The sequence below is a fragment of the Pleurodeles waltl genome, chromosome 4_2 (assembly GCF_031143425.1).
Source record: "Pleurodeles waltl isolate 20211129_DDA chromosome 4_2, aPleWal1.hap1.20221129, whole genome shotgun sequence".
In the NCBI taxonomy this organism is placed as follows: Eukaryota; Metazoa; Chordata; class Amphibia; order Caudata; family Salamandridae; genus Pleurodeles; species Pleurodeles waltl.
In genome coordinates, this window is record NC_090443.1 from 154,426,848 (window position 1) to 154,452,897 (window position 26,050).

A 26,050-nucleotide genomic window follows, 5' to 3' on the forward strand; every position below is an offset into this window, starting at 1 on the left:
CAGTCATTTACCACCATCCTGCAGAAACTTCTAAAATCATCTGGGCCAACAGCTGCAATTCGCTATATTGAGGGCCATATTTATACTTTTTGACGCAAAACTGCGCTAACGCAGTTTAGCGTCAAAAAATTTAGCGCCGTCTAACGCCATTCTGAAGCGCCATGCGGGCGCCGTATTTATTGAATGGCGTTAGCCGGCGCTACCAGACCGGCGCTGCCTGGTGTGCGTGTAAAAAAACCACGTACACCAGACAGCGCCGGCGTAGGGGGAAAATGGCGTATGGGCGTCTTAAAATGGGGCAAGTCAGGTTGAGGCAAAAAAATCGTCTTAACCCGACTTGCGCCATTTTTTAACGACGCCCATCCCCCATCAACATGACTCCTATCATTGTAAAGATAGGAGTCATGCCCCCTTGCCCAATGGCCATGCCCAGGGGACTTCTGTCCCCTGGGCATGGTCATTGGGCATAGTGGCATGTAGGGGGGCACAAATCAGGCCCCCCTATGCCACAAAAAAAATAAAAAAATACTTACCTGAACTTACCTTAATGTCCATGGGATGGGTCCCTCCGTCCTTGGGTGTCCTCCTGGGGTGGGCAAGGGTGGCAGGGGGGGTCCCTGGGGGCAGGGGAGGGCACTCTGGGCTCATTTTGAGCCCACTTGTCCCTTAACGCCATGCCTGACCCAGGCGTTAAAAAGCGGCGCAAATGCGCCGTTTTTGGCCACGCCCACTCCCGGGCGTCATTTTTGCCCGGGAGTATAAATACCACGTAAAGGCCTGGGAGTCATTTTTTAAGACGGGAACGCCTCCCTTGCATATCATTAACGCAAGGAAGGGGTTCACGCTAAAAAATGACGCACACTCCGGGCACTTTGGCGCCCGAAGCGTCTAACGCCATAGTATAAATATGGCGTTAGTTGGCGTTAGTTTAGCGTCGAATTTGCGTCGAAAAAAACGACGCAAATTCGGCGCAACCAGAGTATAAGGGCCATATTTATACTTTTTGACGCAAAATTGCGCTAACGCAGTTTAGCGTCAAAAAATTTAGCGCCGTCTAACGCCATTCTGAAGCGCCATGCGGGCGCCGTATTTATTGAATGGCGTTAGCCGGCGCTACCAGACCGGCGCTGCCTGGTGTGCGTGTAAAAAAACCACGTACACCAGACAGCGCCGGCGTAGGGGGAAAATGGCGTATGGGCGTCTTAAAATGGGGCAAGTCAGGTTGAGGCAAAAAAATCGTCTTAACCCGACTTGCGCCATTTTTTAACGACGCCCATCCCCCATCAACATGACTCCTATCATTGTAAAGATAGGAGTCATGCCCCCTTGCCCAATGGCCATGCCCAGGGGACTTCTGTCCCCTGGGCATGGTCATTGGGCATAGTGGCATGTAGGGGGGCACAAATCAGGCCCCCCTATGCCACAAAAAAAATAAAAAAATACTTACCTAAACTTACCTTAATGTCCATGGGATGGGTCCCTCCGTCCTTGGGTGTCCTCCTGGGGTGGGCAAGGGTGGCAGGGGGGGTCCCTGGGGGCAGGGGAGGGCACTCTGGGCTCATTTTGAGCCCACTTGTCCCTTAACGCCATGCCTGACCCAGGCGTTAAAAAGCGGCGCAAATGCGCCGTTTTTGGCCACGCCCACTCCCGGGCGTCATTTTTGCCCGGGAGTATAAATACCACGTAAAGGCCTGGGAGTCATTTTTTAAGATGGGAACGCCTCCCTTGCATATCATTAACGCAAGGAAGGGGTTCACGCTAAAAAATGACGCACACTCCGGGCACTTTGGCGCCCGAAGCGTCTAACGCCATAGTATAAATATGGCGTTAGTTGGCGTTAGTTTAGCGTCGAATTTGCGTCGAAAAAAACGACGCAAATTCGGCGCAACCAGAGTATAAATACGGCCCTAAATACGGCCCTGAGTTTTTCTCTGGTGACAAGGTTTTGTAGGACTGAGGTGCATATTTTCGACTTAGACACTGCAAGTTATAGGATATGATAACTTAGATTTATCTGGACGAGCTACAGAACACATAAGCAAATAATATAACTAGTGGGAAAAGTGGGAAACAAGAAGTGGGCTGATGATAGAAATGTAGGGTGGGTAGCAAAGTAAAAAAATCTGCATCAGCTTTCAATGTGATAGATTCACATGATAAAATGCACAAACCAGTGGTGCAATAAATATATTCACTAATGTTGTTTGATTCAGAAGCGGAGGTTGTTTATTGTTGTTTTAAATATATTGACAGCATGCACTACTCAGAATGTAATTTGGTGCTTGCCATTCAGCCAACAAGAAAGGTCTGCAGCAACTGAAGACAAAAGAGAACATGTTCATTTCTAAAGGAAACGTGCTCTCTATCCCTGTATGACAATCCCATGAGCCTTCCTGACTCCAAAGGTGACAGGCTCTGTATTCCTGAGCCAATCTCACAAGTCTGGTTAATTTCAGAGATGAAAAGCTTTGTATCGCTTTGCCAGCTTCACAAGCCCTTCTAACTCTATATGGCAAGAGGCTGCTTCCATTTCCAACTCCATCACCCTTTCCATTTGTACAGGTGACAGGCTGCATATTTCTGTGACAATCCAATGAGCCTTTTTACCTCTCCAAGTGACAAAGAGTTCTTGGAAGTGGTGAAAATGTGAGTTGATGGAAACAAAATTATCTCCAAGCCAAAGACAGAGCTGAAAATTATTCATAAGCATAACGCTGCCAAGTGAAGGGTCGAGGAAACACCTCTTAAGGGGCTAAACAATAGCGTCCCTACAAATCTTGGTTAGTGTTAGCTCTCCCATAAGCACTTGCACCTACAGAGACCTTTCCAGACTCTGCACCGGGGGAGGTTCTACCTAAACTGCTAAACAGTTGGACAGGGATACTTCCAAGGAACCTTTGGTTTACCGCTGGAGGGTTCCCTGACCAGGCGCCTTGGAGCTCAGCTGTACCATTTATACACACACATCTTTGAGAGCTACCTGCCCTCAGCTTGTTAGAAGGGTTTCTCGCACTCCCTCATTATTCTTCTTCATCACAATCCCTCCTCTCTGTTGCATATTTAAAATATGCTCTTACATTCCATCTTTACCATGTTTTCTCCTCCCACCTCACTCCCCTTCATCCTCCATGTAATCCCCCCATTTCTTCAGCCTTTTCATGATTTTCCTTTTGGTCTCTTTCATCCCCTGTAATCTACTCCCTCTTTCCTCTCCTCCCCCATCCTGTAATCTTACCTGCTGTCCTCCCACTTTTGCTCCTGTACACTATCATCTTCCTCCTCGTCATTCCTCTGTCCTAGTATCTCTCTTAGCAGTCTGCCCTTGTTTTCTCCTCTCCTTCATCATCTTCTCCATTCCCCTTCATCTCTCCCTGCAAATCCCTATTCCACCCTTAATTCTCCCCCTGTATTCCTTCAGCGCCACCGCTATTTTAATTTCCCTTCTTCCTCCCTTTGCATTTTGCTCCCGTTTTCACTCTTCTTCCTCATCTCCTGTATTTGCTCCATTCTTCCCTACTTGGAAATCTACCCTCCCCTCTTCTTCCCTATAACTCTTCTCTTGTAATCTCCAACTCTTCTAGCCCTTCTCATGGCTGCTCTCTCCCTGTACCAGCTTCCTCCCCTCTTCCTTACACCTATTCATTTGCACTGTTCACCCTCTATAGTTCATCCCCTTTCGGCTCCTATCTGGTGTCTCTCACTTTGTACCCTCTTTCACTTGTTTCTTTCACTCTCGCCACCCACATTCCGTCGCCATTTGCATTCTAGCCATGTCTCTATGCACTCTTCTTCCCGTTACCACCCCCGCCCCTAGGGGCACTCTCCTTCACTGCTCTCTCCTTACTCTGCCTCACCTCCCTTGTCCAAGGCCTCTCTCTGCCTCCTCTGAAGCCACCCCTTTCACCCCTCTTGCGTCTCATGTATCAGCCTAAGTGCCTTCAGCTCAGGAAGCGAGCATCAGGGGAGGGAAGGTGATCATTCATCCTAAGCAAACAAAGCGCACAGCACCCCCACCCCGCGCTGGTGTCCTCCTATCATTACAGCCGCCATACATTCAAGGAGTAGATTAGCGCTAATGAATATCAAACCGAAGGAGGGACTGTAAACACTCTCTCTACTGGGACAGGAGGGCCCGCGAGGGACATACATCACATCTTCCGAACTCCTATATCACAGGAGACACTGAACTGAACGCATTACAGAATCAATTTCATACATCGCGTAATGAAATCTAGACCTCGGTAATGAAGCGTGTACGTTACGTACTGGGGCACTGAAAGCGCTGATGGACTACAGATGAAATGGCTGCATAGGGCGAATGAAACTGACGCCGCCTGATACCCGATTTATGCTTTCGTGGTAAGGAGGCGATGTTGTCAGAGTTCGTGTTATGCTCTAGGGTGGATGCAAATCCATGTCCATCGCTTTACGGAAAACCAAAGTGCACTCCAACATTCTTCGAACACAAGGGAGCAGCACACCGTAGGGTTAGGGTGACCACCTGGCATTGAGGGAAATTCTGGACAGGACTGTAAAAAATTCAGGACAAAGAGTCAAAATTCAGGACAAAAATTCAGGACAAAGGGTCAAAATTCAGGACAAAAATTCAAGAACAAACGTCAGTTTTACAGATACACGCAAGAGAGGCCATGCCTCACTATGTTGTCAGTGCATTTATTTACTCTTTTTTAACATAGCACTATTAATTCACTGTGGACCTTTTGTGATTGCCTCCTGGTGTGCTACATTTAGGTGTCACATTACGTCCTTGTTCAGTAGTAAATTAATGCCCTTCACAGCAAGGCCATCACCCCTACCCAAATCTACCCGATCTTTCCTGAAGAGAAAGTAACAGCAACATTTTGATTATGTTTCTGAACATTTCAAAACCCCTGGCAAACAGTTTGGGAAACATTAAGGTAATTAACCTTATGCTAGTTTAAACAAATTGAACAAAAACATCTGGCTTACCCCAACCGCCCATGGACTTTCAACCTATTTTTATTTAAAGAGGCAGGGCAGATGGTGTGGGTGACAGTCTCACACCTAATGACAGGATGTGATGTACCCATAACTAGTCTGTAGTCTCACTGCACTAGAGTGTATGTTTGGGACTCTACATTTATCTCAGAAATGGGAGCCCGGACTACCAATCAAAGATAATAAAAGAGTAGGATGAAATCGAGATCAAATTAGAGATCCACGGCAAGTAATTCAATGGGTTGTTGCTAACAACTGGATAAATAAAGAAGAGAAGAACAAGGTGGGACAATTCCTAAAATCAGACAAGATGGGTCCACCAAGAGTATTTGAAGGTATTGGGTACCTGGGGAGTTGTCTGCACACAGGAGCAAAACAGAAGGGGCACTGTCAAGTGGTTGAACAATCAACACCCATCCACCTTGGCAACTCTTCTGGTGCAATGGTCCGCTGTTAGTGCTTGTGAAGGGTGAGCAGGGGCCAGACCCCTTGCAAGGTTGTGCAAGGCAATTGCCCACTTAGTCCATGTCTTTATATGGTTTTGAAATTGAGCAAAAGCCAAACTAGAGATCTAGGTTATCCCTAAGTGTCAAGTACACATAGAATCTTCAAAATATTTGGGATGTAAATTGCACAAACAAAATTTACAAATTTTAAAATTTAATTAGTGTTTCTTTAACATATGTCACTGTTTTCGCCTTCATATACAATTAGATCTCAGATTGAACTGGGAACCAGTTACCTTTTGATACCTAGTGATTAATATCTACCATTCTTACACTGATTTCCAGGATGAAAATCTCGGCAGAGCGAACGGTCCCTCCAAGCCCAGTTTGCCTTTTGGTCTGCTCTTCTGCTTTCTGTAGAGGCCATGTGGCACTAGCGAAGATGGTGTGCTACCACAATGATAGTATTATTTTGCAAACCTTCCCCTGCTCATCCTTCATTCCTTCTTCAGACAGGCCACACATCTGATTTGGTCACTGCTGCGCCATCGGGAGCTCTTTCCACTCTAAAGCTAACTGCGACTGCGGGTGGATTAGTTCTTCTGGACTTAGAATGCTTTTATTCAGCTGCAGATGTCCAATGGGTGGCTCACTGGCTTTCTGCCCACCTCCCTGCATGAGATGGGGTTTACCAGTAAAGACTTTTAAGGAAGGCTTAATGCACTGCTCATCGTTTCCTACTAACCATTCTATGGATCACCATCCGGGGTTATCATGCATGGCTTTCTCTTGCCTTGCCAGAACCTGTAAACTCACTGACACGAAGAAACCCTATGCTCCTGCACTACCTTTGCTAAGCCTTCCCACTCGCACAGGATGGCTGTGCTCAGAGCAACTCTATCAGTGGCATGTTGCAGGTGTCTTAAAATTGGGGACTTTGTTTCTGAACAGTGAGCTACTAAATTTCCAAAGCCTTGTGGCAGTCTACCATCTTCACCCCGGTCAACTCCTTACTTACAACCACCTTAAATAATCATTAAATGCCCTATTTCATGTCTGCTACCTAGCACTAACCCTACAAGAGGTGTGCCTTAAGCTCTGTACCATAGGAAATGGTGGCAAACTGATGGAATGGGTGTACAGACCTATCCTGCAACATGGAAACCACTCCAGGTCTTCTTGTCATACTGCCTGGGTGATTGATGTACCAAACCTCTGCAAGATATGGACTAAAATACTGGACTTTCCCCACAAAGTATCCCACAGCTGTCACTTTAAGTAAATTCATAGTGCTTCCTTGTGAATGCATTCTGCCCGTTGCTTGCCATTGGTCTTGTGGTTTGTAACTCACAATTTGTTGCTTTCAATTTGCTGGCTTTATTTGTTTTAGGTTATGCAGCTTGAATTCCTCCCTTACCTTGCCAAAACCTTATTTACAGTATCCTGCTGAGTGCTCCCTTTCTGTAAACAGGCCTGTAAATCTTGTTCTTATCTTATCATATTTGCTGTGCATTCCAAGAACAAAGTCAAATGTCAGGCTCTGTTTTAGGTGGGAACTTAGTGTTTACTTTCCTTTCTCTGACTTCAAAGTGAGAGGATTTATGAAACAATCTTGCTGGATACTGGGGTTAGGAAAGAGTTTTTTCTATCACATGACAACATTTAAATAGACTTCAGAATATATCAGAATTCGAAGTACAAATCAAGCACATTTTTGTTAATTCTGAACTGTGCTGGAAACAAATACCTTTACATGATTAAAACAAATCATTGCATTAGGTGATGCAATTTCCACACATCATCGTCTCTGCACAATATAGTTTGATTTGAAAAACTGTATATCTGTGCAAATGTAATGGTCATTTCAATCAAAAATGTGTTGTCTGTAATGGTAGTGTGTTACTACACCATGCATGCTCCACTCCACTCTGCTCTGCACCACTCTACACCACTGAACCCTACTCTGTATCACTCCACTTTACGCCACTCCATGCCACTGCACTCTTCTCCATTCGGAACCACTCCACACTATGCCACTGCTCTCTATGCTACTTCACACTATGCCTCTCTACTCTACTCTGTACTACTCTACTCTAAGCCACTGCACTTTACGCCTCTCTACACCACTGCGCTCTGCTCGTCTGCACGCCATACCACTCCAGTCTAGGCAACACCAATCTAATCCGCACAACTCCACTCTCTGCCACTCTGCAACGCTGCACTGTACGCCACTGCACTCTAAGCTAATACACTCTATTCTAATGCACTTTACTCTGTAACACTCAACTCTATGCCCCTGTACTCTACATCAATACACTGTACATCATTCTAATCTACTCTGCACCTCTGCACTCTATGCCCCGGCACTCTACACTACTTTACTCTATGCTATCACACTCTATGCCACTTTATGCAACTCCACTCTAACCTGCACTTCTGCACTCTAAGCCACCTCACTCTACTGTGAAATAATCTACTTTATGCCACTGCATTCTATGCCACTGCACTCTACCCTGCACCTCTCCACTCTATGCAACTGCACTATACTCTGAAACAATCTATTCTACGCCACTGTACTCTATACCACTCTGACCACTGCACTCTAGTTCAATGCACTCTACACCACTGCAAGCTGACACTCTGCAACACTGCTCTGGCCGCCACTATACTCTACACCACTCTGCTCTGTACTACTGCATTTTGCACCAATATACTCTATTCCACTGCATTCTATGCCACTCTACTCTGCCCAATGCCACTCTATGCAACTGCACTCTACACCAGTGTACTCTAAACAACTGCACTGCCCTTTACTCTGCACCACTGTACTCTATGCCACTGTTCTCTGTACCACTCCACACCACTGCACTGACACTCTACTCTGCAACTCTGCACTCTACACCACTCTACTCTATGCCACTGCACTCTAGGCATTATACTCTACCCTACACCTCTCTACAATACTCCACTCTGCACCACTCTACACCACTACACTCTATGCCACATGAGTCTACTCTGCACTCTATGACACTGCACCACTCTGCATTACTGCACTCTCTGCTACTCTATTGTATGCCACTCTACTCCACTGCACTCTATGTAACTCTACCCCATGCCACTCTATGCCACTGCACTCTGCGCCAATGCACTCTAAACAACTGCACGCCACTGCCCTCTACTCTGTACCACTGTACTCTACGCCACTGCTCTGTGCCACTCTACTCCACAAAACATCACTGCACTGACACTCTACTCTGCAGTGTTGCACTCTCCACCACCGTACTATACACCAATGTACTATGTACTACTGCATTTTATGCCACTGCACTCTATGCCACTCTACTCTGCATCACTCCACTCTACAGCACTTTGCCCTAGTCTGCACCACTCTACACTACACCACTGCACTCCCTGCAACGTGAGTCTACTCTGCAATCTATGCCACTGCACCACTCTACACTACTGCTCTCTCTGCCACTCTATTGTATGCCACTCTACTCCACTGCACTCTATGCCACTCTACTCTGTCCCATGCCACTCCATTCCACTGCACTCTAAACCACTGAACTCTACGCTAACGCACTCTAAACAACTGCACTGTACCCCACTGCACTGTACTTTGCACCACTGGGCTCTACGCCACTGCTCGTATGCTACTCTACTCCACACCACACCACTATGCCACTAGCTTTAAGCCATGCTGAACAGCAGCTACTCTGGTGTATAACATGGCTAATGGCTAAAACACATTTGCAAAGCCAATAACTCTTTCGTAGATGAGACCTACTGGCTTTGCCAATGTTTGTTAGTACTATGAGGTATTGGGGTACCTGAAAGAACTGTAAAAAATACAATTACACCATAATAAAGGCTGCTACAAAATGCGCAAATACATTTCAGTTAAATAAAAAAAAAAAGTGCTTCTCAAATACAGATTTGAATAATATACAGTTTCTACCTAGTGCTAAAAATTTTTTATAACACTCCATTAATACCACACACTCCACAGCTCACCTTGGAAAACCATTACAATACCTCTCTGAAAGAAATATCTTTGCCACCAGAAAACTTCAAGTGTCTCCTTTTAGTAAATTCAATGCAGGTTTTCAAGCCCCTTTGTATTTGCAGATTTACCAGTTGCCCACATTTGCATGTGTTCAGGGAAGGAGACCCCCTGGCAAGAAGGCCTTTTCTTATCTGTCTGCCCCTCCCTCCCTCAGAGCACAGGAGACCCCCTGCCTTCCAGCTCAGCTGGGGAAACTCCTCTGCCTGTAATTTCGCCCTGCCTCCGTTGCCCTTTAGGTGAAAGGCTAAAATTACGGACAAATGCTGTCCGTTAAAGCTTTCATCACGGACAACGGACAGCAGGGCGAAATTACGGACAGTCCGTGAAATTTACGGACGGGTGGTCACCCTACGTAGGGTGGCCGCCTCTATCCTGTTCATTGCCTACACTGTTTCCAGACCTGGGCCTTCGTGCCATTCTAATGCATTTTAGATGTTATGATCTTGGCTTGCTTTCATTGAACTTATTAGACTAACACCCCTGATAAGAATGATTTGAGGGTTAATAGCCCAGAACATGACATTATGTATATTTTTGACATGGAGGTAGTAGCCCTCTCAGGTGGAGGAAGAAAGTAATCCTGGAGGGTTAAAGCCTCATAGGTCAGAAGGGTTCTAGTTGCCAGTAAAAGGTTGGTAAGGTATGGCCACGCATGTGCTATGCTAAGGTGAACTATTCCCAATTCAGAACAGATATGCCATCCGGTTTTCCGGCAACCTAAATCTGAAGGCCTCTGACTTCTCACTTCTTCCTAGCCTGCATTGCTATACAGCTAGCGATACAGCGCCCACTCCCAGCACATTGCATCCCAACCATTTGAGGACCATCTATTGACAACATGCATTCCTATTCTTTTTAGAATACATTTCGGTTTTTGTTTTTGCAGTATACCATAGCACAAACTTGACCAGAAAGTACTGGACTGCTTTACAAGACCACCAGTTACATTACACAAGGACATATTCATTTTTTTAGGTATAGGGAGATTAAGTGATTTGCCAAGAATCACAGGATATTGACCCGACACCGAGACTTGAATCTGGTTCCCCTACCCCATAGTCGGCAGTTCTGGCCAGTAGCCACATCCTCTGCCCTTGGGGTTTTGTTGGATTTCTTTTGTTTTGTTCGCCAACACTGTACCATGTCAGGATTCCAGATTTAAGTATACCAGCCGTAAACATGTACTGGTTTTCCCGTGTTATCTCCCTGCACCCTCCATGAAAGCCACATATGCGAGGTTAGTTCCACTGTACTCACGGGACTACAGCTTGTGGTAAAGGGCACTGGTTGAGTGGCTTGTTTCTTGGAAATAAAAAAATATGTTTTACTAATGCGGGCGCTTTCAGTGTCTGAAAGACCCGAGTTTCCAGAGACATATGTCCCCCTGCGGAGCTCAACACCAAGGACAGAGAGTTGTACCCAGGAGAGCCCCACCCAGTGCTTAATTTGTGCTTGTTGTTTCTGGTGCTGAGCACCAGCACTTATTTTTGAGGGCCGGGGCTTATTCTTTTGCCTCAAGCTTTTGCTACAAGCAAAAGACACATGGGAAAGAAGGAGGAATGGAAAAACGAAAAAGCGTCACAAAGGAAGAAAGTAGAAAGCTGCTAGAGTGAGCTGAAGAGGCAGGGAGTGGCTTGATATAAATTGAAGAGGCCCGAGATGGCTTCAGGATTACGCCGCCTCAGTATTCCGTGCTCCCGCATTTAACTGCTGCGTGTTTAAGAGGAAGACTTTGGGCACCGGCACTTTTTTATTTACAAATTAAGCACTGGCCCCACCTAACAAGAATGAATAAGAAACATAGCACCACCAACTGCACAGCAATCGTAAGAGAGAAGCTAAAAAAAGTAGCAAATTCAGACGTTGTCATACTGGGCAAGAAAAACTGTAGACACTGACGTTCAAGGATGACCACAATGTGAGTTCCAGATTCATCTGCTTCAATCTAAGAAAGAAGCAAATAAAGAATGCAGTGCTCTTGTATAAATCAAAAAAAGAAACGGAAGGAAAAAGGGGTCGTAAGAGAACAGAAAACTACCTGCCTGAGTCTAAAAAACCTATCTGAATGGGCAGTAAAGATAGCTCCAAATGGAGACAAGTAGTCATCAACGTCATGCTAATTTGCATCCTGGACAAAATCACACCCTAGTGTACCATCCTGGTTGTACGGCCTATGCTGCGTTGAGCTGAAAGTTTTAGTGGCGAAGTAGAAGGAAAACATTTGGAGCTTATAAAAGGTTATGCACAAACCACAGGAGTCCATAACAGCAAGCCGCACTGAAGGGGAAGTAATGCTCAACTTTTATGCCTCAAACTATCTTAAGGTAGTATATGGTTACAAAAAAGATCAAAACGTCATGAAGCATCTGGGCTATCACCAAGTCTGATGCACTAAAGCCAGAATGCTCCCTGGGCAAGTTAACCTCTAACTGCCTTACCTTACCCCTCAAGCCTTCCAGATGCACATGAGGTTGGAACCACACCCCTCCAGGTGACCCATGGAAAAAACTTGAAAGAGCACACGACAACCAGCTCACTATAACCGGCCAAGTGAGGGCAGTATCCGTTTCCTGCTTCCACCCACTCAAGACGCTCAAGTAAATCTTTAAATGGCTCACCACCAACACTCACAGAACCATCATATAAGCCTGCATCACCAGCAAGCTAGACTATGGCAACACACTCTATGCTGGAATAAACACGCAACTGGCCAGGAGACTCCAGGTTGTACAAAGTCAGAGGCCAGACTCAGCTTCAAGTTCCCACCCGCACTCACGTCACCCTTACCTCAAAGAGCTTCATTGGCTCCTAACGCGCAAACGAGCACTCTTCAAACTCTTCATACAAGGTCTCACATAACATTGGCCGCATTAACTTCAACAACTACATCAACTTCCACAAACCTAGCAGACACTTCCGGTCAGCCAGACACCTATTCGCACACACCCACAGCATAAGCACTACTAGATCTGGCAGTCGTGCCTTCTCCTACCTTGTTCCTAAAGCCAGAAACTACATGCCCAACAAAACCTCCTTCTCAGTTCTTGAATTCTTCTAAAGACTGAAGATCTGTCTTTTCACCAAGCCCCAATCCTAGCTCGGCCCATCCATACAGCTCCCGTTTTAGCACCAGGAAACACTTACGGGTGAGTTGTGCACTATACAAATACACATAACATAACCTTGAAGCACTCAGCTACTTTTTTCACTGTCACACATCCAACCTCTAGGTAGTATCATAACATTTAGAAGGGAAAAGACAATAGTTGGCAACAAGAAGACTGGACACCAGGTAACAGAGAGCTGTAATATCAATAGTACCAACCTTTATAAGCTCACAAGGCCTGCATCCTGGGAGGCCTTATGGAACAAACCTGTAGCCTTGTTCAGAGAGCAGATCAAACGAGGACTCACTCTTGGGAGATAAAGAGGCTCGGGAGAGCACATACAGCTGAGCAGTACCACATTGTATTTTGCATAATCAATGGCAGCAGGGAAAGAAAAGCTAACGCTCTTTGAAGAAAGAAGGCACAAAGAAAATGCCCCAATATGAATTTAGTGTTTGGTCCTGTAATACCCCCCTTTACATTTCTCATGTATCTCCTGTCTGTCCTTCACATTCAGAACACAAAACTGTATGGTTCGTCTCAGGATACCAATCTGTGATTGGTGACCCAACGCAATCCACTTTGTGAATTTGAGCTTGCTTATTAAGCCTTGATAAACCCACTCCTGCCATTTTCTACTTCTATTTGTATCCCTATATTTTCAGGGATACAATCGAGACTACCCAACAGTGCATAAGGAGATTTCCAATATCTTTACTTCTTCACCAATCACCTTATAAACCATGTATTCCTAGGTTTCACTCAAACTCCTTTTAATTTTTGTACACTATTTTTGAGTTTTTAGTGACTGAAACGTGTCACACAAAAACATGGAATATGGAAAACTCATGAACCAGAAAAGCAATTTAGCTCAAAGAAACGTAGTCAGGGAACCACACCTGAAGGACTCGGTGTGCGTCGGTTTAAGCATGCTTGCAGACAACTGAAAAGACAACAGTAACAAGCAGAGGTGGACTCTCATCGGCTCAGGGGATGGGTGGTCTCCCCAGATAAGGTGTTCCTCCTACGTGTTCATATGTCTGTTACCAGGCAACTTTGTTCTTTATCTGCTCTTCAAGAAGTTTGCTGAAAAACGCTTTGCCACTGTGCTCTGGGGGTGGCTGTTTGGCCTAGTTATTTTCCAGCTGGGTCCCTTAAGGAGCTTCCTTCCCTTTCTGCCCCAGGTTGGTTCCGACAGTGGTTTTTCTTTTGCTCGGGTGTCCTCAGTCTCATGAGTGCTTAGTAGGTACACTTACCTGCTGACGTGATCATCATTTGAGGACTTTGTTTACATCAACATCTATAGCTGTGTCCGTCAGATATTTCAAGAACTGTGTTGGGGGATCTATTTCAGCTTTGAAGGTTATGTTTAGGCTTGTTTTATTGGTTGCTTCAAGGAATGATTTCTAGGTTCAGCACCTAGAAGCTGAACACTTTGTGACAAAAGTGGTTGCTGGTATCTATAGAGGTCAATGTATTGTTTGTTAGTGATTTATATACTTTGCACTCAAGCAACAGTTAACGTTATTTTTCCAACAATCCTTGCAAGTGATGTTTCCATCGTTGCCACACGATAAGCCTTTCATAGACTATGCTTACTAATTTTATGTTTGTGTGATTGCAGCTATCCTGCAGGCCTGACTGTCGTGTCACCTGCCACTGCTTGTAAAGGAACATAACTGTCATTTCTATTTAGACCACCAGGCCCTGAAGTTAGGACACTGATTGGTATATTTTTAGATAATGTTTTTGATCTTTCAAGTTATTTGCTTTTATATTTGTTGTTGGATGCATTTAAGTGTGAATTGCATGCCTGTTTTATGGAACTTTAAGCATGGTACCTTCCTGATACCCCCCACCACCCCACTGCTGTTGCAGATACATCTAAACACTGCACACATGCAAGCTGGGCCCTCCTTTCTCAAGTGTTTTAGAATGATGCTCTGTAAGATAAATTCTTAAGCTGATCCTTTGTACTTTCTCATTTTCTGGTTTGCCATAACCTCAATTTATACTTTTATTGGGGTTTTCTTTTGCTTTGACTTCATGCAGATATGCACAGGTGCCCAACACAGGTGCATGAGGGCCAAACTGGTGTCAGTTCTTTACCATAGCTACTGAACATGTAAAATATCCCCCTTTAAATGAATCTGAAGGAGATTGATCTTATTTGAATATCCTGAATAACCAGCATGGCTCAGGCATTCTTGGACCTATAGTGGACCTACAGGTATAGATAGGGAACTACTATAGTTGTCCGTGCATGGTGGAAAGCACTAGTTAGCTGTCTCATCTTTCCACCTCTTTGAGTGGGCTGCCTGTGGCTTGGGCATTTTGATTCAAATTAGGGTGCACCATTCCCAACAGAACGATTTTCTCTAGGTGAGGATTTGAGTGATTAGCACAAAAAATTGTCCAATAGTTTCTGAAAGGTCGGAGCCTCAATGGTTGCTCTTTCAGAGTGTAGTGCTTAATTTGTAAAAAAATAAATAATAATAAGTGCCGGCCCCCCTCATCAGGTGGCTACTGCAGCTTGTACCATCCACTGCCCCTGCCAGCGATGTCAATGACAGTCCCAACCCAACTACTAACCATCACACTCCTACAAGTGTGACAATACAGACTAATCCAGGCCCCCAATGCTATAACAATGGCTTGGGAGGCAGGTATTAGTCATTTTAATGCATTTTGAATTAATAAACAACTGTTGTTCTGCTCATCTCTAAATTTGTCAAGCTGTGCCACCATGTGCCAGTGTTGACAATTAAGTGCCGGTACTGAGCAGTGGAAAACACTGGCTCAAATTAAGCACTGTCAGAGTGATATGGGAAGATCCTTCATAAGAGAACTAGAAATGGCATCTTAGGAGAGTTATACTATTACTGCTGGGATCACAGGAGGAGGTGCGTTTCTACTATACTTCAGTCAAGATTCGTATTTTCACAGTTCCCAAAGCATTTCTACAAAGAAGTCATAAACATTGACATACTGAATTCTTCTACATATTTCTCCCTTTCTCTGCACCAAGAATGCTCTCTACACTATTCAAGCACTGCTTGCTGCACATACCTCTGAGTTGAACCGGATCTGACAAACATTGCAGGATATGACTGGTCTCTTTGTCTTTATCAATGGAACCCCGAATGTGTGGTTCATCACCGCCTTTTGTACCGGATCCATCTACAGGAGGACAAGGAAAGAAGAGGCTGTTAGACGAAGACCTTAAGAACAGAGAAACAGGTGCATAAAAAGACCAGTTCAAGAAAGGGGACATTTTGAGGAACATATGTTAACAAAAACAAGGGAGACGATCATCAAGATGAATCACAAGTAGTCAAATAAGTATCAGCAGGAAAGGAAAGAAGGAAGTGAAGCCAAGTATGAGAGAAGAAAACATGAGAAGATGGTAGGTGAAAACGGCTACAATATCTACAGCAGATGTAGATGTCAAAAGGACAAGCTGAAGAGAGAAGTAGGGAAAGAAGAGATCATAGCAAGAGAAAAGGAGACAGGTCAACAATCCGTAGAGGTGTTCGGGGAAAGGCTCAGGAACAGTAAATGAGAATGTTAAGGTTATTAGCAGAAGATGAAGGAAATATAAGGCAGAAAGGAAGGGGAAGTTTAGAACACCACTGACAAGAAGAGAGGATATTAGCGGGACAAGATAGAGAGAAGTAGGAACCAAAGATAAGTGGGTCGGCAGCAGAAAAAAAGGAGAGCATCTGGGGTAGTGTCAGGAGCAGGAAATGAACTAGGTAAGAATGTTTGTAGCAGAAGAGGAAGAAATAAGCAAAGGAAGCTGTTGGAAGAAGCAAACGAGAAAAGGTGAAAATAGGAAGAAAATGGAGCCGGTATAAAAGGAGGGAGAAAGAAAAGGAAGCATAGATGCACATGGAGACGTAATCAAGAAGAGATGCCGTGGCCAGATGTCATTCCATTTCTGGGTGCAAAAGAGCTCTGACCCGCCTACTGCTGCCACAGGGCGCTGTGTGATGAGCTGTCCAAGAGGCACCCTGTCCAGGTGTACTGCGGGAGTGGGCGGTGTGTCACAAGGCTCTGCACCAAAGCTCTCACCGCTCAGTCTCCGCAAGGTGGACATGGCAGGCTTAGCCAAGCCTCCAAAGAAGGCATGAATGATTGTGGGTGGAAGAGTAAAAAGGGAGGAGAGGGGAAGCATGAAAGCTGGCTGGAGAGGGGGAGTGGGGCACACAGGCACAACGAACGAAACAGGGAGGGAGCTCAGGAGCATCTGTAGCAAAACAGCCCACACTGGAAACACACGAATACACTTCCCGGAGCATTTATAACACAATTAGGCAGCCACCCAAAAATGTACAGACTAACAACTATATTTCTGCCATTTACGAGATACTTACTAGCAACTGCTGGCAAGAGACACAAAGTGGGCCAATCAAATGCTCTCGCTGGCAAAATGTTCAAATGGAGAACTTCCTCCAGGTATCAAGCCACCAGCTCCCATCTGGGTCCAGTGTGACAAGAGGGCTGCGGTCCTCATTAGCCTGTCCCCGCTTGCTAAGGTCCAGTGCTAGCCTGGGCCCACACTGGGCACATACTGGCCATCAGGATGGGGCCAGAATTAGGATCAAGGCTACGTGAAGCCCCACCTGTCCTGGCTGGCTCCTCAAATCTATGTCCATGTAATTGACTATTCTTGTAATTAGCGCAGCATATGCCCTTTCCCGGAGCAATGGCTGCTTTAGATTAAAATTCCAAACACATCATTATTTTAAAAACAAAGCAGGTCGGGAAAGGGTGGGGGAGTGTTGGAAGAGAGTCAGCTCCTGAGGCGAGAACAGCTTAACCGGATTCTACATGCTGCAGCCCTCCGCACGCTGTCTGCAGCACCCCCTACACACCCTCACCGCTCTGTCCCTCCACAGCGCCCTCTAAAGCATACGTCTCCTCTCTTCCGTAGCACCCGCACTACAGTTTCTCTAATCTTTCCTGCATCCTTTTGTACGACATCTACAGCATTCCTCCACATTCCTCCTACAGCGTCCTTCCACAGCATCTTTCCTCTGTCCTGTAGCCTTTCGCACCAGCTTTACAGCTCTCTGTCCACCATCCCTTCTCATCCCCTCTACACCATTACTCGATGACATGAGTACTCACAAATATTTTCTCAGGGGCCACAAACTTTGGTCTGTGATGTGACTAAGGGCCACATTAATGTCAGCAGGGTGCAGTCGGGCTGGGGAGCAGTTGGCAGTAAGGTGGTACAAGTGAAACAAAGCTTAAACATCTAGTTGTTGAATTATACAATATGAAACCAGAAAACCTGGGATTCATCTTGGCTTCCCCACTTTACCAAATTGTGTGAGCTCAGGCAATTGTTTCCTTTCACTTTCCCTATTTTTTCTTCATAACATATGAGGACCTCGAAATACATGACTTCAGGATGTCCACTGTACAAAAACCTCTCCTGTGTTCGATTTAATAAACTATATGTTTTTCATGTGTAATAGGAACCCAGATCACCCAAACAGTGCATGTAACAACGAGTTCAGTATTGGCATTTTGTAAAGGTACAGCGAATTTGGTTTTTCTTTTTTTTTAAAGTGGGAAAAAAGGGCTGCAGAAGAAGGCTTGTGTTTTTTTCCCTGAAAATGGCACCAACAAAGGCTTTTCAGTGGTAAAATCACAATCTTCCCAGCTTTCAGGAACAGGCGGACTTGAATCAGAAAACCACATTTTTCAACACAATTTTGGCATTTTACTGAACATACCCCATTTTTACTATTTTTTGTGTTTTTAGCCTCCTTCCAGTTAGTGACAGAAATGTGTGTGAAACTAATGCTGGATCCTGGACAGCTAAACATTTCTGAAAAGTAGACTAAAATCTGAATTCAGCAAGGGGTCATTTGTGTAGAGCCTACAAGGTTTTCCTATAGAAAATATCAGATGAAATAAACAAAATATTAAAATTGAGGTAAAAGAACAGCCATTTCCCTCTACGTTTTACTCTGTAACTTTTTCCTGTGATGTCAGATTTTGAAAACCAATATACCATTCCATCTGCTTGACTCTTCTGGTTGCAGAGGTATATAGGGCTTGTAGGTTCATCAAGACCCCTAGGCACCCAGAGCCAATAAAGGAGTTGCTCCTTGCAATGGGTTTTCATTGCATACCGGGAATACAGCAATTCATTTGCTGAAATATAAAGAGTGAAAAATAGGTATCATGGAAACCTTTGTATTTCGAAAATGGGCACAAGATAAGGTGTTGAGAAGCAGTGGGTATTTGAACAGCCCTGAATTCCGGGGTCTACATACTAGCATGTGATTTACAGGGCATTTCTCAAATAGACTTTTTTTCACACTGTCTTATATTTGGAAGGAAAAAATGTACAGAAAGGCAAGGGCCAAATACACCTGTTTTTCCATTCTGTGTTCCCCAAAGTCTCCCGATAAAAATGGTACCTCACTTGCATGGGTAGGCCTAATGTCCGCAACAGCAAACACAACATGGGCACATCACATTTTTACATTGAAATCTGACATGTTTTTTGTACAGTAAAGTGCCTAGCTGTGGCTTTTGGCCTCTAGCTCAGTCTGCACCTAGGGAAACCTACCAAACCTGTGCATTTTTGAACACATAGGGTAATCCAGTATGGGGTGACTTGTAGGACTCTCACCAGGTTCTGTTACCCAGAATCCTTTGCAAACCTCAAAATTTGGCAAAAAACACTTTTGCCTCACATTTCGATAATAGAAAGTTTTGGAATCTGAGGAGCCACAAATTTCCTTCCACCCATCATTCCCCCCAAGTCTCCCGATAAAAATGATACCTCACTTGTGTGGGTAGGCCTAGTGCCCGCAACAGGAAATACCCCAAAACACTATGTGAACACATCAAAATCATCAAATACAAAACTTCCTGTTTTTGCTGGGGGAGGGGAGAGAGGGGCACCTGCATTTTTGGTCCTGGGCTCAGTAGTCATCTAGGGAAACCCACCAAGCCCAAACATTTCTTAAAACTAGCCACCTGAGGGAGTCCAGGGAGGTGTGACTCGCTTGGATCACCCAGTATTTTCTTACCCAGAATTCTCAGCAAACCTCAAATTTAGCAAAAACAATCACATTTTCCCACATTTCTGTGTGGCATCACCACACCGGCACAAATTTCCTACCACCCAATGTTCTCCTCAGTCTCCTGGTAAAAAGAATACCTCGCTTCTGTAGGTGGGCCAAGTGCCTGTGACAGAGAAGAGCCAAAAACATGTCGAAAATGAGGGGAAACCAAAATGGGTCCAAAAGGGCAGTTTGAAAAAAAAAAGTTTTTAGGCTGACAAGTGAGGCAGAATTTTTATTGGTATAGATGCAACAATGCTGGGTGGTAGGAATTTTGTGGATTCCGGAAGGTTCCATCACAAAAATGTGGGAAAAATGTGTGATTTCAAGCAAAGTTTGAGGTTTGCAGGGCACTGTGGGTAAGAAAATGGTGCAGGTGCATGTGAAGCAAACCACCCTGGACTCACCTAGATGTTTAGTTTTCAGATGTGTCTAGGTCTCGTAGATTTTTCTAGATGGCAGCGTCCCAAAGTCCAAAAAGTGCTGCCCTTACCATTCCAAGTGGGATGATTTTGAGAGTTAGAAAAGCTCTTGTGGCCCAAATGTAAACCAAAACCCAAAATAATCAAATGTCATTGGGAAAAATGTTTTGGCGTGCAGGGGGAGAGCTGAAAGACTGTTACCCCCTTCAGTTGGGGGTGGGGGCATAAACATGCTCATACTGGTTGGTAGCCACCACCCCATATTTTTTTTTTACATTTCCTAGCATCTAGTATGCTTTCTGCCCCCCCCCCCCCAACGGGAGCGGATCAGAGGCAATTGTCCCATCTGCCCGCTGGTGGTCAGAACAACTTTGTCCCCATTTATTTGAAGAAAAAAATCTCCCCTGGTCTCTGGTGGGCTTTCTGCCCCCTGGGGGCAGATGGGCCTTACAAAAATAGGGGGCAGAAATGGCCTAAAATAAATTTGCCCCCCAGGGGAGCAACCCTTTCCTAAGGGGTCACTCCCCATCTGTAAAAAACAAACAAAAAAAAATCCCTGGTGCCTGGTGGTTTCTGCCCTCCTTGGGCGCAGATCAGCCTAATTAATATAGGTGGATCTGTGCCCGGGGGGCAGAAAAGGCCTAAAAACAAATTGCCCACTCGGGAGCGACCATTGCCTAAGGGGTCGCTCCCCTTATCAATATAAACAAAAAAAAAAATCCATGATGCCAAGTGGCTTCTGCCCCCTCTATAATTAATATAGGCCGATGTGCCCCTGGGGAGTGGGGGGGGCAGAAAAGGCCTAATAATTAATTTCCCCCTGGGGAGCAACCTTTGCCTAAGGGGTCGCTCCCCTTATAAACAGAAAAAAAAAAAAAAACATCCCTGGTGTCTAATGGCTCCTGCCGGCCCTGGGGCAGATCGGCCTGATTTATATAGGCCAATCTGCCCCTGGGAGGGGTGGGGGGTGCAAAATGGCCTTAGAAAAAATGCCCCCCCCACCCCTTGGGGAGCTACCCTTGCCAAAGGGGTTGCTCCCTTTAGGCCAATTAAAAAGAAAAAATAAACTCCCTGGTGTCTAGTGGCATTCCTGCAGCACGGTCGCTATGCAATTGTGCTGCAGGATTGCTCAGAGAAACATGAAAAGGAAAGGCCTTCCCTTTCCTTTTCATCCCTCTCTGACCTCTCCTGCCCCTTTACTGGGGAGAAATAAATCTGTTTCCAGCGCAATGGGAGGCAAACTCTGATGAGGTCAGCGCGCAATTATGTGCTGACGCCACTGGGGGTTGCGGGAGGGGGGCGGGGTGAAAGGGGAAGCGATTCCCCATCCAGCCCTGCCCCTAGGCCGTCGGGGGGGAGCGCTTCCCCCAAGGGCCTGTTGCAGGACGTAACGGTTATGTCCTGGGCACCCGAGTGATGCTGCCCAGGACGTAACCGTTACTTCCAGGGCACCCAAGGGGTAAATATGTTCCTAAAGTTAAGTGTTGCAGAACTCAATGGTTGCTTCCTTTATTTAACACCAATTAACATTTAAATAAATACTTGCCTGTTTTACTTAACATCTTTCTGATGTTAGTGCTGAGTCCAGTAAACAGCGGCCCAGTGCTGCTTTTTACCAGGGGGCCCCATGTAAAGGTCAAGAGGGTTGCATGTGGCTCCCGGGCCGTACTCTGAGTATCTATGCTCCAGAACACCCTCTAACATGCTTCTATCCACAGCATCTCTCAAGATCCTGTCGCATGCATCCCACTGCAATCTCCTCCACAGCTTCCATCCACACTTTCCCCCACAGCCCCAGCCATACTCTATTCCACAGCATTCCTCCACACTCTACGCCACAGCATCCCTCACACTCTCCTTTGTAGCATCCCTCCACACACAGCCACAGCATCCATCCACACTCCACAGCATCTATCCACTCTCCATCACAGCATCTCTCCACACTCTACGCCACAGCATCCCCCACACTCTCCTTTGCAGCATCCCTCCACACTCACAGCCACAGCATCCATACACACTCTACTCCACAGCATCCCCCCTCTCTCCTTTGCTCTCCTCCCCAGCATCCCTCCAAACTCTCCACTACAGCATCCCTCAACACTCTCCGCAACAGCATCCCTCCACACTCTCCGCAACAGCATCCCTCCACACTCTCCACCATAGCCTCAATTCTCACTCTCCTTCACAGTATCCTTCCACATTCTCAGCCATAGCATCCCTCCACTCTTTCTGCCACAGCATCCCCCACACTCTCAGCACAGCATCCCTCCACACTCTCAGCCACAGCATCTCTCCACACTCTGCGCCACTGCCTCAATTCTCACTCTTCACAGTTTCCTTACACAGTCTCTCAGCAATACCCCTACACATGCCGTTCTGTGCCCCCCCCCACCTTCTCCTCAGCTATACTCCACCAGACTCCCGTCAGGGGCATACCTCCTTTCAGCTACAGGAAATATCCACTCTACTATGGTACTCCTTCACGCTCCTCTCAGCAACATCCCTCCACGGTCCTCTTAGCAGCATTCATCCACACTGCTTTGAGATAATGACTCTGGGGGCGCAGCAACGAGGCATATGGAGAGCAGCACAGAGGGTCTTGTAATACTATTTAGCAGAACCCGTCCTGCTGCCAAGCAGAATTAAATAAAATGTTGCAAGCACAATAACTCCCGCACTTGTCTCACTCCAGTACCTTTTACATAGCCCATGTTTACCGCGCAACCAGCATTCAAAGCAACCAAACAATGCACAACCATCTATCTGTAGATATAACTTGGTCGCTTTTATTAACATAGAAGCCCGGCATAGAATGGCGAGGCATTAATTTCTATCACATAGCCCTCATAATCACTGCTAACATAATCACACTTTTGTTGTTACATCATCACCAGTTGTTGGTGGTCTCATAAATCAAATCAATCAAATTCAAAATCAAATTCAAAATCAACCATTCAGTTCTTACATCCAGAAATAGCAGTGACTGATCGGCCTTTGAGTCCTGGCCTCTGCTTGTCAAGTCTCTTTGACCCTTTATCTGTAGGCAATCCCACATTTCGTTTTTGAGGGGGCTCACTCCATAGTGTTCATTTTACCATGTTTCTCTGAGCGGGTAGCCTCTAGTTTTTTGGATTAGGCCCAAACTCGCTACCTTGCGTGTGTCTGTGCCCTGCCAAACGTCCTGGCGGGTCTGGGCTGCGAGTGCCGTGTTCCGCTTACTCCCCTTTGCTGGCCCCTTTTCACCCTGCCGTAAGGCATCCCCAGGTGTGTGGCCTTCCATTAGCACACCGCCTTACTAGGTGTGCTTACCATCAACTTTGGTAAAACCACCTTTAATTACTGCCACCCTGCCTGAGGGGCTCACGTCTCCGGGCAGCTCCCCCCATTTTTAAAATTTTTTTTATGAGAAGCCCGATTGTGCCATTCCTGCAGCTAGGTTTGTTCAGAAGATTTCCATTCCTTCTGATGATAGGTGCACGCCGTCCGGCGCGTACAGCTCCAGGCGTCTGGGGTGGATCAAACTGTGGCGTATGTTCTCCAGCCCATTCGCTTTGCAGTATTTGCAGACTGCAATGTTCAGCTTTCTCCTGGAGTTGTCCACCACCCTGCTCAATATGAGCCCTCGCCACTTGATCCTGGGGATTATTTCTGAGTAGATGATGGTGGTGCTGCTGAAAAGCCTTGTTATTCCCATCAAATTGTGCCTGATCTCGTTCAAGAGGACCTTTCTCCCCACTGGGTCCAAGTCGTTACCCCCAAGGTGTATGATTATTATTTCTGGTTGTCTCTGCACTGTCTCTAGTAGCCCCCGTAGTGTCTCTGAGAGCTGGGCCCACCTCATGCCAGGGTAACCTGACCATCCGATGTGCGTCACCGTTAGGTCTCTTCTCACCTTCCTGACGTTATGATTCCACCATACCTGCATTCTATGAACAAAGGATTGCCCAACCACTCACACTATCCTGGGTGGCGCACATGTCAATGTAATCAGACTTTTGTCAAGAGAACACAGGGGCATGGTCTGTTTATATTAAATGTGGCCATACATAACTTTTGTATGCTTTTGAGCGCCACCTACCCACTGCTTTGATGGCGTTCTTATCCAACCCCAAATCTGCTGCCGTTGTGGCCGCACCTATGTGAAAAGAATGTGAACCAAACACTGCTGGTGCCATGTGCCCCTGCCTTATTGCTTTGCGCATGACAGCCGAGAACTGGTATTTGCTCAACCAATCCCCATTACTGTACATAAATAGGGGGCCCGGCGAGCCAGGGCGTGTCGTCAGGTAGTCTTTTAGCCTACAGACCGGACAGTACTTTGGCTGCTTTATGCAGCTGAGCTGAATCCAAGTGCCCTTGCCTTGCTGGTCTGTTTTTGATTTCCTTAGTAGCAGCCGCACCCTGTCTGTCTCCAGTCTGCAATCTTTAGCCTGAAGGCAATTGCCCCCATCCATTCTCTTAGCTGTGGCTACAATCTTGCTTACACGAAAAGCCCCAAAGAAAGCTGTAGTGAAAGCTGCTCTAAACAGACCTAACTCAAACAGGTTTTCTGCCACTGCTTCCAAAGTGTCTAACAGCAATGTCAGCTTTGTTAAATCTATGGGGTGTCTGTTGTCCTGTCTTGGTCCCTCAAGGCGCCTCCAGACGCTTATGGCTGTTCTAATATAGTGTGAGGCTGTGGGGTCTGTGCCCATCTGTATCTCTGAAAAATGAGCAACCACTGCCAGGTGGGCCTTCATCTTCCCCTGCTGGTAGGCCCATTTGATGAGGCATTCCACTGCAGGTCTAGTGGACTCTGGATCCCTAAGCAACTTTAGCCCCCCCTATTATCATCAGTGAGCTGGCGTATTTGGAGTACCTCTTATGCATCTCTGGCTTAAGTGCATTGTGAACTAATTTTGACCGGTCCACTCCGCCAGCTCCCACAGATCTTTTGGGAAAGGTGTCATCGCTCGTCTCGCCTCCAGGGCTAGCTTCCTGAATCTGTCCATCTGGGATCGAGAGAGAGCATCTGCCTGTGAATTTTGTATGCCCTGGACATGTCTTGCTTTGACGTGCAGGTTCCCCTCGAGTTGAAGGCTAACCAATCGCCTCAAAAGCCTCAGTGTATCCGATGCCTTGTTTATGGCTAAGAACACTCCCAGGTTGTCTGACCACATCGTAAGTTTCATGCTCCGCAGCTTATCTTTCCAGACTGTCAGAGCTACCACTATGGGAAACAGTTCCAAAAATGTTCCTAGTGATTCCCAGTTTGTGCCACCTGTCTGGCCATTTGCCTGCGCACCACTCTCTGCCCAACAGCGCCCCGAAACCACAGCCACCTGCGGCATCCGAACAGTGCTATCTCATTGGCTGATATCCAGCCCTCTCTCCAAATAAGCAGAACGTTAAATTGCACCAGAAAGGAGTCCCACATGGCCAAGTCACTCTTTACTCCAGCTCCTAGCCTGACATGGTGGTGTTTTTTCGTGCAAACCTGATGTCAATCTGCTCAGTTGCCTTGCAAAAACTCTTCCCGCTGGGATAACCCTGGTTGCAAAATTCAGTTTGCCAACCATCCTTTGTAGTTCCTCAAGGGTTGCTTTCTGCTTCCCCCGCAAGGCCCTGATCTCCTCCGTTAACTCCGACACCTTGCCCCCCCGGAATCATGGATGTTCCCATGATTGAATCTAGTTCAATGCCCAGGAAAACCAGTGCTGTCCCTGGACCGACCGTCTTTTCTTCTGCCAATGGGACACTTAGCTCTTTTGCCGGGTTTTGAAAGAACCTCAATAGACTAGCACATTCGCCTGTGCCTGCTTTACCCACAAATAAGAAATCATCCAGATAGTGCATCATTCTCCCAGATGGATGTTTCCTATGTAGAGCCCATTCCAAAAATGCACTGAACTGTTCGAAATATGTGCACAAGATGGAGCAGCCCAGGGGCATGGCTTTG

At 46.1% G+C, this 26,050-nt stretch overlaps 1 protein-coding gene across 4 annotated transcripts in view; it reads right to left on the reverse strand.

The window, feature by feature from the left end:
- The window catches only part of ZNF385A (zinc finger protein 385A), a 413,082-nt gene that overhangs the window by 110,981 nt on the left and 276,051 nt on the right, over positions 1-26,050 (reverse strand). For all 4 annotated transcript variants that reach the window (XM_069231020.1, XM_069231019.1, XM_069231022.1 and 1 more), the window contains one exon: positions 15,669-15,779. In XM_069231020.1, coding sequence (XP_069087121.1) covers positions 15,669-15,779 — 111 coding nt within the window. The remainder of the gene's footprint in view (positions 1-15,668; positions 15,780-26,050) is intronic.